At 43.0% G+C, this 12,264-nt stretch overlaps 2 protein-coding genes across 3 annotated transcripts in view; one reads left to right on the top strand and one right to left on the bottom strand.

Annotated features, from left to right (window-relative positions):
- Positions 1-12,264, bottom strand: part of EXOC1L (exocyst complex component 1 like) — a 107,567-nt gene that overhangs the window by 8,162 nt on the left and 87,141 nt on the right. The gene's annotated exons all lie outside the window — the stretch shown is intronic.
- LOC308594468 (cyclic nucleotide-binding domain-containing protein 2-like) overlaps positions 3,213-12,264 on the top strand; it is a gene marked incomplete at its 5' end in the record, with an annotated part of 41,248 nt that continues 32,196 nt past the window's right edge. The window contains 3 exons of the mRNA XM_081207532.1: positions 3,213-3,382; positions 6,330-6,441; positions 9,017-9,094. Of these exons, the coding sequence (XP_081063658.1) occupies positions 3,213-3,382; positions 6,330-6,441; positions 9,017-9,094 (360 nt within the window). The remainder of the gene's footprint in view (positions 3,383-6,329; positions 6,442-9,016; positions 9,095-12,264) is intronic.

A 12,264-nucleotide genomic window follows, 5' to 3' on the forward strand; every position in this document is an offset into this window, starting at 1 on the left:
TTTTTGCCATGCCCCACCTAAGCATCTCTAAAATCCTGATCTGCCTACCCCCCCCATAACATATAATTCTAATTATTCAAAAAGTGAACTCCTGTTCATGTGGAGGAAGCCTAAAAGGCTTCCTCCACATGAACTTGGTCTAAACAAGCTTCCAAATTGGCCCCTTAAAAATCAAATTGCCCCCCTTGTGGGGCGCGTGCTTCATGTTGCGAACCATGGCTCTAAGCCAGAGGTTAGCAACCTAAGGCCCATGGGCCAAAAGCGGCCCATGAGGGTCACTTAACCGGCCCAACCAAGCCGTCCGCTCGGCAAGTCCCTACGTGCTGCGCTAAACTGGCACAGCGCGGGGACTCTCTTCCGCAGCTCCGGAAATTGCTTCTGTGCATGCCCAGATACTGGAAATCGCCACTGCACATGCCCAGATGCCCAAAATTGAGCCTGAGCAGAAGCGATTTTCGGCATTTGGGCATGTGCAGAAGCGATTTTTGGCACCACGGACATGCGCAGACATGATTTCTGGTGTTGTGCTATGCTGGTCTGGCCGACGGAGGATCTCCATGGGAGTGATCCAGGCCATGCCCAGTAAGCCTTGCTGACCCCTGCTCTAAGCTCTATACTTTGCCTGATGGGTTCAACACAACATATCTCCTGTTTTTCAGAGGGATTAGCCCCATTTTGGGGGGGGGGTGTGCTCAAAAAGTGCTAGACTGGCAAGCTACCCTCAGCTGACGACCTGAGAGGAAAGAGCATCTGTAAACACTATTGATTTTAAATAATATCTTTAATTCATCTCCTTGCTCATTAGCAGAACTGCTTTCTCTTTTCTAACTCCCCCACTCCTCCAGGGAGGCTATTAACTGCACATTTAAGCCATTTTCACAAATGATATTTAAATCAGTTTTGCATTTTCTCTGCTGCATGGAGTATTTACTCGGTAGAATGTGCCTTCCGTTTAAAATGATCACTCATCCGCTTTCTATGTTACACAAATAGAACAATTGGAGTAAGGCGTAAGTACCATTGCACTCATGTTCAAACAGACAAAACTAATGAAACATCAATGTGATGACCCATTTTATTTTGAAAATCTGCTTCAGGAGGAAGTCACTGAGAGGGGGGAAGCATTAGTGGGGAGGGGGTGCCAAAACTTTCCTCACCTGACAAATCAATTATCGCCTAAAGTGGCTTTTCAAGCCAAAGGGATTTGGGCGGTGCTGTGGGTTAAACCACAGAGCCTAGGACTTGCCAATCAGAAGGTCGGCGGTTCAAATCCCTGCGACGGGGTGAGCTCCCGTTGCTCGGTCCCTGCTCCTGCCAACCTAGCAGTTGGAAAGCACATCAAAGTGCAAGTAGATAAATAGGTACCGCTCTGGCGGGAAGGTAAACGGCGTTTCTGTGCGCTGCTTTGGTTCGTCAGAGGTGGCTTAGTCATGCTGGCCACATGACCCAGAAGCTGTATGCCTGCTCCCTCGGCCAATAAAGCAAGATGAGTGCTGCAACCCCAGAGTCGGCCACGACTGGACCTATTGTTCAGGGGTCCCTCTACCTTTATAGCCTTTGGGCTGCCATTTCATGCATCATGTGTAGTTTGGCTCTCAGCTGGTCTTACTTCTGATGACCACCTCAGCATTGTAACTGAATTATGCTTCTTCTCCCTACACTTTTATATCACCCTCAAAGACACCTGTGAATAAACATGAGTACTTTACTACTGAACTGCAAGCAACCATGTGTGAAAGGTGCATTTTCACGGCAGTTTCCTGAATGCTCGGTATAGAATTTTATAAAGAATTCGTGTTTGAGGATGCCTTGGAGCATGGAAGGTAGATTGAGAGTATTTTGGTAAAAAAATTGTAAGAGAGGGACACAACTGTGACCTTAATGTGGGTTTCTCCTATAGACTTCCAAGAGGACTTGGATAATGCCTTCCTAAAGCAGATTATCAAAGGTTCAAAAAAGAAGAGAGAGATATAGCAGTCATGGGAGACTTCAGCTACCCTGATATCTGCTAGAATCCAAACTCTGCCAAGAATGCAAAGTCCAATAAATGACTCTCTCTTCTTTTTGGCGATCACTCATAGCAGAGTAAGATTGTCTGCCATAAACACGGTTTTAAAAGTGAGTCTGTAAATAACTGTGGAGGCCAATTCTGGATCCACACATCCTTCTACAGTGGGGACATAGGTTTCCAGGCGGGAGTTGATCATACTGAGGGTTTGCCAGGCGTGCCTTCCTCTTAGCACATTTCTCCCTTTCGTCCTGAGACTGAGGGTCTTCAAAACCCATGACACCTCTGGTAAAGGCTGTTCTCCAATTGGAGCGCTCGCAGACCAGTGTTTCCCAGCTGTCAGTGTTTATACTACTTTTTTTTAGATATGCCTTGAGAGAGTCTTTGAACCTCTTTTGTTGACCACCAGCATTACGCAGACCATTTTTACGTTTGGAATAGAGTAGATGCTTTGGAAGACTATCATCGATGCCTTGCTGGCAATGTCATTTCCCAGAAGGTGGAAGAAGCAACAAGGGGGGGTCATCTCTCTTAAAGGTAAAGGTAAAGGGACCCCTGACCGTTAGGTCCAGTCGCAGACGACTCTGGGTTGCGGTGCTCATCTTGCTTTACTGGCCAAGGGAGCCGGCATACAGCTTCCGGGTCATGTAGCCAGCATGACTAAGCCACTTCTGGCGAACGAGATCAGTGCATGGAAACACTGTTTACCTTCCCGCCAGAGCGGTACCTTTTTATCTATTTGCACTTTGACGTGCTTTCGAACTGCTAGGTTGGCAGGAGCAGGGACCGAGAAACGGGAGCTCACCCCGTGGCGGGGATTCGAACCGCCGACCTTCTGATCGGCAAGTCCTAGGCTCTGACCTGGCCTAACAGAGTCACCTGGCGGCAGGCAGAAGTTCAACTGGTGCAGCTTCTCCTTGCACTCAAATGCGGTGTAAGGGGAAGCCCCTCCACCTGTTGAAGTTCTGCCACGCGCAGCTGTTCTAAGACACAGAACCTGGCGAGAGGAAGGGGAACACCGGTTGTTGTAAAGATTCCTTCCCTCTCCGCGTTGCGCGAGGTTTCCGCGCCCCAGGGCGTGTTCGCGTTCCCTCCCGTGCGCCCAGGGCGAAAAACATGCCCAAGGCTTCCCTGTCGCGCCTTCGTGTTGCCACAGAAATGAGACCGAGGCTGCTCCACCCCACCAAGTGTTGGAGACGGAGCCATGGCCGCCTCGCAGCCAGAGGCAAACCCTCTCTCCCCTGATGGGGATCGCTCTCCCGCGCCCGCCTCCTTTGCGCTTCCTTGCCAGGGAGAGGCGCCGGGACGTCGACGGTTCCGCCGAGCAGCCGCCGCCGCCGCCCATCTCTGCGGGCTGCTGCTGTACAGGAAAAGGTAACTCGCCCTCGGCCGGCTCCACTCCGTCTCCCCTTAAGACCCGCATGCTGAGGAGGCGGGAGGCCAGTTGTTTCAGCGCCTTGGCCATTGGGGTGAATGGTTGTGCGCTCTGTGCATGCCCTGGGACTACTGCACATACATACGCGCGCTGCCTGCTGGTCGCCGCCTTTCTTTCTGCCCCATGGCTAAAAAGAGGCATTTGCACAACTCCTTTAATAAACAAGTTAGGTCAGAAGATCTAGAACTCCTGACTCGTTGATTTAGAGCTAGATTTCAGAGAGCTGACTGTCTGGAATGGCTGTGGAAAACTCCCCACGCCCCAAATTATTAAATAAACACACAGATCTCATACATTTGGGTGGATGGCATAGCTGCATCTAGGCAGTCTTTTCACTTTAGGAAGCGTTCAGCCTAATGTTTACTTGCAAGCAAGCCTCACTAGGTTCAGTGGGACTTTGAGAGTCAGCAGAGTGCGTTTAGGGGTGCATCTTTACGCTGCCACCATGTTAAGGCTTTTTTCTGAGTAGGTATGGATTGCATTGTGAATAAACCCAGGAAGTAAGAAATAAGTCATAGAGTTGGAGGGAATCCTGAGGGTCATCCAGTCCAACCCCATCCGTTCCATCACCTGTTGATGGACACTCATATAGCAGCTATCTCTGGGATGGCTGCTGTTGGGTTGAGTGAAAGGAGGCATATCTGAACCCAGAAAGTAGATAATAAATTGCATTCAAATGCCTTTGCAAGCTAACAAGACCTATCCCCCGCAACAGCATACAAATTGATATGCTTAATTTGACCCATCAACACACACACACAAATAAAACACACACAACCTGTCACACCCAGCACCCTCCAGACGCCCACAGCACCAGCAGAATAAAATATCTGTCTACATAATGCTGACACAAAAAGCTTTGCACATGTAACTGGGAAACACTGGCCTGCGAGCACTCCAGTTGGAGAACAGCCTTTACCAAAGGTGTCATGGGCTTTGAAGACGCTCGAACTCAGGACGCAAGGGAGAAACGTGCTAAGAGGAAGGCACGCTTGGCAAATCCACACTGTGATCAACTCCCATCCGGAAACCGAAGTCCCCACTGTGGAAGGACGTGTGGATCCAGAATTGGCATCCACAGTCCCATACGGACTCATTGTTAAAACCGTGTTTATGGAAGACAGTCCTACTCGGCTACGAGTGATCGCCAAAGAAGAAGAAGACAAGAATGCAATTTCACTGTCTTTCCCTTTCCACCCCTCTTTCCCCATGTCTCTTTTCCGATAACCTCATATTTCCTATAACAATAATGTCTTACCTTGAATATGACTTTTTTGTTTGACTAATTCAATGACTTGAAAGCAGAGACTCTGTAGGTTCTGTCATTACCCAAGAAAATCTTAATAAAAACATTTAAAAATACAGGTTTCAGGATGTGCTTTTTGTTTGTTTGTTTGCGTTCCCATTATCTTGAGCTCTCACCTCGGTAACTTGGAACAATGTACCTCGGCTTGAATGTCATGTGTATTGCTGCCTGCAGAAGTTTGTTCCCTACCATATTAAATTAGTCTCTAATTAGTGAAATTCTATGCTTGTTTAACTCAAAAGAAGATCCTGCTGAGTTCACCAATGCTTATTCTAAAGCAAGTGTACAGAGGAATGCAGTCTGATTGCTCTTTTAAATAATATTCAGGGATGCTTCCCTGACCCCAGCCTTCCGCTTCTCCTTGTTTCTACAACTGGTAGTTCTTCCAAGGGAACTGCAGCCTGGATGTCAAAGGAGTCCTTATGGGACCCCAAAACAGTGTGAAGCTTGCATGCTACTGCTTTCTTACTACTACACGCTGGCTGTGCATTGACACTGGTTCATCAGTGCTTTGCTTAATATGAAACTACAGAGGTACCTTGGCTGTCAAGCTTAATCCGTTCCGGGAGTCCATTTGACTCCTGGAACCATTCGAAAACCAAGGCGCTGCTTCCAATTGGCTGCAAGAACTTCCTGCACTTAATCAAAAGCTGCGTAAGCTGCGTCGGACATTTGACTTCCAAAAAATGTTCGCAAACCAGAACACTCACTTGCGGGTTTGCGGCATTCGGGAGCCAATTGGTTTGGGAGCCAAGCTGTTCGACAACCAAGGTACCACTCTACTGTCAAAGTTGGTTTGTTTGTTTAATGTACAAATTACTGAGATGCAAGAATAATGAACAAGTGTTTCACACACTGCCTTTCTTGCTGAATAAGATGGACTAACAAAATGCCAGTTGAAAATAATCTGTTAAATTGAAAGTTTTAAAAGTTTGAACACTCTGTAGACTGAAATAAGCTCAATAGTTGGTTTTAGTTAGAAGAATTCAGTATTTACAGAACTGACAGTAAAACATACTTGTTCTGGCAATTTTACCAATATGAAAGGAGGGTGAAGCCTCTTGCCAGTGGGGAAGGCTAACAACAAGCAAGAATGTAGTTATAATTTTTTTTTGTTTATTTAACCAAATTTATATAATGCTTGATTGTTAGAAACCTCTAAGCAGTTACAAAAATTCACAACGAAACATTAAAATTACTGATTAAATACAGGTGTTTGAGAATATTCAAAAGATGATTCAATTGTACGCTTTTTCTCTATGGTTTAAATAACTTCCTTATAATTTACCAAGTTAGCACAGGAGCCCTGTATCTTTGTATCTGCCTTATTTAAGTATTGCTTTATTATTATAGCTGTTGTATGTACCATTTATTTATCTTGATTAACACTGGGAAATTTTTGCTGCTCTCAATAATTAGAAACTTTTTTAAAAGAAAAGAAAAGTATACTGACATGCAAACCACAATGTCTTTTGAGAAAGGGCTAGAGAAGAATAAAAATAGATAAATATTGTGTAAGCTCTTTACTTCAGAGTAGCCAATGCCACAATTTTTATTTATTTATTTTTTTGTGTGTGCAGATATATTGACAGGAGTCAGGCAGTGCAATGGGCAACATTTTACCTGGAGAGGCAGATGAACTTCAAAAGTGAATACTTGTTCAATGTCAGTGATTATTCTAAAAAAACATTTGTGAGTATTATTTTTTTTTTAAGTTTCATGAGTCCTTAAATCTCTAAAAGCCTGGTTGCTGTGTCTCTTGCCTGCTAGCCATAATCAGTCTGCCATCCTTTTATAATATGAGGATAGTAATACTGTCCTGTGCTTCAATACTCTTGTAAGGAGTACTTAGATCATATATATATGTTAATTGCTTGGAAAACTTGAAATGTCTTCTGTTTATCTGGTGCTGTTATTACTGGGGCAATTCAGAGCTGATTATGGAATACAGTGGTACCTCGGGTTAAGTACTTCTTTCGTTCCAGAGGTCCGAACCTAACCTGAAACTGTTCTTAACCTGAAGCACCACTTTAGCTAATGGGGCCTCCTGCTGCTGCCGCACCGCCAGAGCACGATTTCTGTTCTTATCCTGAAGCAAAGTTCTTAACCTGAAGCACTATTTCTGGGTTAGCGGAGTCTGTAACCTGAAGCGTATGTAAGCCGAGGTACCACTGTACAATCTGCGGTGCAATGGGCCACATTTTATACCCATACAAGTTTATTTCTATAGGAAGAATTCTGTTAGATTTAAATAATGTTCAAATAAAATTATTCCTACATTGTGTGTAGTTGGGGAAGGGGGTGGAAATACGATGAACTGCAGTGCCCTGTTTCGGGAAGTTTTTAATGTTTGAAGTTTTATTCTGTTTTTAGTGTTCTGTTGGGAGCCGCCCTGAGTGGCTGGGGAAACCCAGCCTGATGGGTGGGGTGTTAATATTATTACTACAATGTGTTTTCACTTTAAATAGCTTGAAGTTACCAAGCGCATCTCTAGGTTTAAAGTCAGCATGACTCATTACCCTGAATGTTGGATACGTACCCAGAAAAACTGGATTTCCAATCTAGCTTCTGCCATTGACTGACCCAAGTGGCAGATCATGAACTCAGCCTTATTTCCCTACCTGCAAAGTGGAAGTAATGGTGCCAAGTGCTATTTAGGGGATCGTTTCTCAGTTGTAAGCATTTGTGCGGAACATAATATTTTGTAATGTCATGCCCATTGCCTATTGCTGGCTGGCATACCCCATCCAAAGCACTTATTTTTCTGGCAGAGCAAATCAAATGATTTTACACTATTAATATAGCACTTTTATAATGAACATTAACAGATGAGGTGTAATTCTGTTAACATTTTTGGTTTTTTTTAAAAAGTGGAAAATGTTGCTTTTGATGAGAAAAAATTATTCAGAAAATTTCTATCCTTCTCTTAAGTCCACAGAGTTACAGATTTGCTCTAATTTGATATTATTAACATCAGGACTAAGTTCATTACTGGGAGAAGTTAAGGACTGGGAGAAGTTAAGGACATCAAGTTTTTATTTTATTTGGGAACAGAGTGGGAATATTTGGGAATAATGTAGGGCGAAACCTAAAATTGGATGTGTTTCTAGTAAACAATGAGTTGGATCCAGAGAGCCCATTACATGAGCAAAAAGAACTTCCAGCTCCATTTGCCACAGCATAAGTGTTATGTTTTTGGTCCTTGTTAAAACCTGTTTTTATTTACTTGGGCTTTGCAATTCACTTGCGCCTCCTCCATTCTAGTTACTGTATATGCTACTATGATATTAATCTGTTATTTATTGTTATTTTATGTGTATGCTTTATTTTTATTTAACTTCTATGCTGTTCTATAGTCAAAATAAATCTTTAAGTGATTTATATCTTTTTTTATTAAAAACATTTTAAGCAACGCAATTAAACCAAAATAAGGTACAAAAACAACCCCATAAAAGCAAGTTGTAAATATCCAACTACATCAAAATGCAACATAATTCGTATTTATCAACAAATAATAATAGATATTACTGAAAGGCCCTAACATGTAATACAACCAGGCCCACTGAAGAACAATCCAATAAGGGAGCAAATATATATATTAAAAATGACTCATTTCTACCCCACCACTCACCTGGAACAATACAAACATTGTTTCCTCATTTTTCACCTAAGGAGACTTGAGTCTTTCCCTACTTGTGGAGAGTTGAGCACATCTGCCAAGCACACCTGAGACTCACCTGAGACTCACAGGGAGCACCCCTGTCACGCTAACAAAAACAAAACAAATCTCTCTTAAAGAGCAAGAATGCTCCAAGAACAATAGTTTTTAAAAAAGACATGATCCCATAGGCTGAAACTGGATGGTGCTTTCAGGATCTCCAAGGGGTCTAGGCTAATTGTGGGATCATGTTTGCTACAGATAGAGCAATTTTGCTCTCAAAAGTGTTTCACAAATCTTTCACAGCAGGCTTTAGTTCTAGGTATGCTTGTTTGGGTACGATCATTGTTAAATTCAGTGGGTTTTACTTCTAAGAAATGCAGAGGTCTATTATATATGTGGAATACGTTCTTGAAGAATTATGTCTCTAAAGTATGTTTGTTGTAACCCATTTTTAGAAAACAGTCAAACCAATACAAATATAGAGTTGAAAGAGATACCCATGACTGCAATGAATGCCTTTATACTGTGTGTATAAGTAACTAGGGAATAGCTAGGCTATAGTCAATGAAAAGGCTATTGGATAATGTGTACATTTTCTTTGTGTAGCCAAAGAAAGGTTCTGAAAAGCTTAAGCGTCTGTTACATATTTGTCCAAACCAAAGAAGGCAGGAAGACATTCTAAAGGTGAGCGAGAAGAAATACTATGTACTGTCATCATACGCTAATATTGATATAAGTCGTTTCTGTGGTATTATTTTAATTGCACGTTATTTTGCGATATTTTATTTGAATGACAGGCTGAAAATGCAAATAATAAATGAATAAATAAAATATTTGAAGCATTAATATGGAAAGGCATGTGCTCAATTTATCATCTTATATTTGTAAGTAATTATTGCTTTTGTGTAAATATTTAGCCACAGTACTGCATTTTGTTTACTTCCCCCCCTTTTTAAAAAAGTTCTTTCTCATTTTGTCCCCAAATCCCCAAATAGGTAGCTGACGTTTTAACAAAAGTTCTGTCAATGTTAAAAGAACAAAGAGTTCCCCCACCCAATAGCAGCTGATAACACATACATACATCCTGGCAGTGGTAAACCAATTACAGGATCAGGAGTTGGTTAAGTAGTTGCAATCTGACAACCATTTTGTAAATTAAAGATAATAATTGGTACCTTGGTTCTCAAACTTAATCCGTTCTGGGAGTCTGTTCAACTCCAGAAATGATTCGAAAACCAAGGCACGGCTTCTGATTGGCTGCAGGAGCTTCCTGCACTCAACTGGAAGCCGCATCAGACATTTGCCTTCCGAAAAACATTCGCAAACTGGAACACTCACGTCTAAGGGTCTGCAGCATTCAGGAGCCGATTTGTATGGAAGCCAAGCCATTCAGGAACAAAGGTACCACTGTATAGCCAGTGGGATCAAACTCTTTGTTGTTGTTGTTGTTTAGTCGTTTAGTCGTGTCCGACTCTTCATGACCCCATGGACCAGAGCACACCAGGCACTCCTGTCTTCCACTTCCTCCCACAGTTTGGTCAAATTCATGCTGGTAGCTTCGAGAACACTGTCCAACCATCTCGTCCTCTGTCGTCCCCTTCTCCTTGTGCCCTCCATCTTTCCCAACATCAGGGTCTTTTCCAGAGAGTCTTCTCTTCTCATGAGGTGGCCAAAATATTGGAGCCTCAGCTTCAGGATCTGTCCTTCCAGTGAGCACTCAGGGCTGATTTCCTTCAGAATGGATACGTTTGTTCTTCTTGCAGTCCATTGGACTCTCAAGAGTCTCCTCCAGCACCATAATCCAAAAGCATCAATTCTTCGGCGATCAGCCTTCTTTATGGTCCAGTTCTCACTTCCATACATTACTACTGGGAAAACCATAGCTTTAACTATAAGGACCTTTGTTGGCAAGGTGATGTCTCTATCAAAATCTTACATCTACATAAATGCGCTTAGGAATGCAGACCTAAAATCAGCATCCTGCAGGACCAGCTTCCAAAGTTGTAGGTCATGACAGAGAACCACTTTGGCCACATACTTATGTTAGAGACACTAGAAAACATAGTCCTCTTGAGAAAGGTAAGAGATAGACTTTAGTCAAAAGCAGCCTTTAGTTATTTCTGTTTCTAACAGAGAGTCTCCAGTGTTTGTCTAATATAGATTAGTGATGAAAAAAACAGGGTTCAAATTTAATGTGTGGTGGGCGTCTTTCTCCTCTCCATCCTCTAAGGGGGTTTGTGGGGAAGTTATAGTTTTTGCTCTTCCTCCATAAGCAAGCTACACAATCACCTGTCACATACTAACGTATAGAGAAACATTTTGTTAGCTATCTGTAAAATAAACAGGCTTTTAGAGCTCATAGATTTTTTTTTGTTTAAGTGTTTCAATATAAAAAGCTTTTTTGTAAACGCAAGACTCATTGCAAGGCATCTGACAAATATTGACAAAACTTTCTACCTCTTAAAGTTGCGTAACAAAGTGTTGCTTTGTTTATTAAGGAAGCAATCAGCAACCTAAGATGTCTTTTTGCATCAGATCCTATGCCAGATATGTATTTCTTTGACTCATTAAACATGTTTTTATATAAATAGTTGGGCGTACCTTTATTGGTAATAACAAAACAAACCATACATCAACTGATAGTTGCTAATGCAGTTATTTAGATTTTTTCTAAAATTGTATAGTAGTAGTAATAATAATAATAATAATAATAATAATAATAATTATTATTATTATTAATAATTTGTTATTTATACCCCACCCATCTGAGGGACGTGGGTGGTGCTGTGGGTTAAACCACAGAGCCTAGGACTTGCCGATCAGAAGGTCGGCGGTTCGAATCCCCGCCACGGGGTGAGCTCCCATTGCTCGGTGCCTGCTCCTGCCAACCTAGCAGTTTGAAAGCACGTCAAAGTGCAAGTAGATAAATAGGTACCGCTCCAGTGGGAAGGTAAATGGCATTTCCGTGTGCTGCTTTAGTTTGCCAGAAGCGGCTTTGTCATGCTGGCCACATGACCTGGAAGCTATACGCCGGCTCCCTCGGCCAATAGAGCAAGATGAGCGCCGCAACCCCAGAGTCGGCCACGACTGGACCTAATGGTCAGGGGTCCCTTTACCTTTACCCCACCCATCTGGCTGGGTTTCCCCAGCCACTCTTGTAAACCAATTGCCCACTGCCACTTCCTTTCCACCCAGGCAGGGCCAGCACAAGACAGTTTGGCACATGAGGCAAACCACAAAGAGCCATGGCCCCACCAGGGTAGAAGGGGGTGGGGAATGAAGCTCTTCATTAGGAACAGGGTGTGTGGGGAGTGAAGATCTACATGGGATGTGTTCCTTGGAGGCTAGATCTGCTGCCCCAGTTGCCCCACCTTGCCTCATGGGAGGGCCAGCCCTGCTCCCAGGTCCAGGAGGCAAGCAGAAGGGAGAAGAGGGATAGAATGGCTTGTAACCAGAACAGGGAAGGTTGCCACCCTTTGAGTAATTAGTTGCAAGGCTGGACAGATTTTAACCTTGGTTTCTGCCTGGTTGTACCATCTTGTGAAAGACAAAAATCCCATGACTGCAAACATGAAGCAGGAATTCTAACAGTTAGATGCATACTAAGTGATCTTTTTTTGCTTATCACATTGTGATATTCCTTGAAAGAAGGAAATGTGAGTCCTACCATACCCCACAAATTATTAAGCAATCTCCGGAGTTCAGAAATGATATTTTAAACAGAGCATAGGGGATGATACTAATGGCTTTACTACATGACTCAACACCAGCTTCTTACCCCTTTCCAATAACAATCTTGTAGCACAGAGTTGGAGATAATGTTATAAACTATAGTTAAGGGGAAGTGTATTGAA

Source organism: Podarcis bocagei, assembly GCF_964188305.1.
Source record: "Podarcis bocagei genome assembly, chromosome: 9".
In the NCBI taxonomy this organism is placed as follows: Eukaryota; Metazoa; Chordata; class Lepidosauria; order Squamata; family Lacertidae; genus Podarcis; species Podarcis bocagei.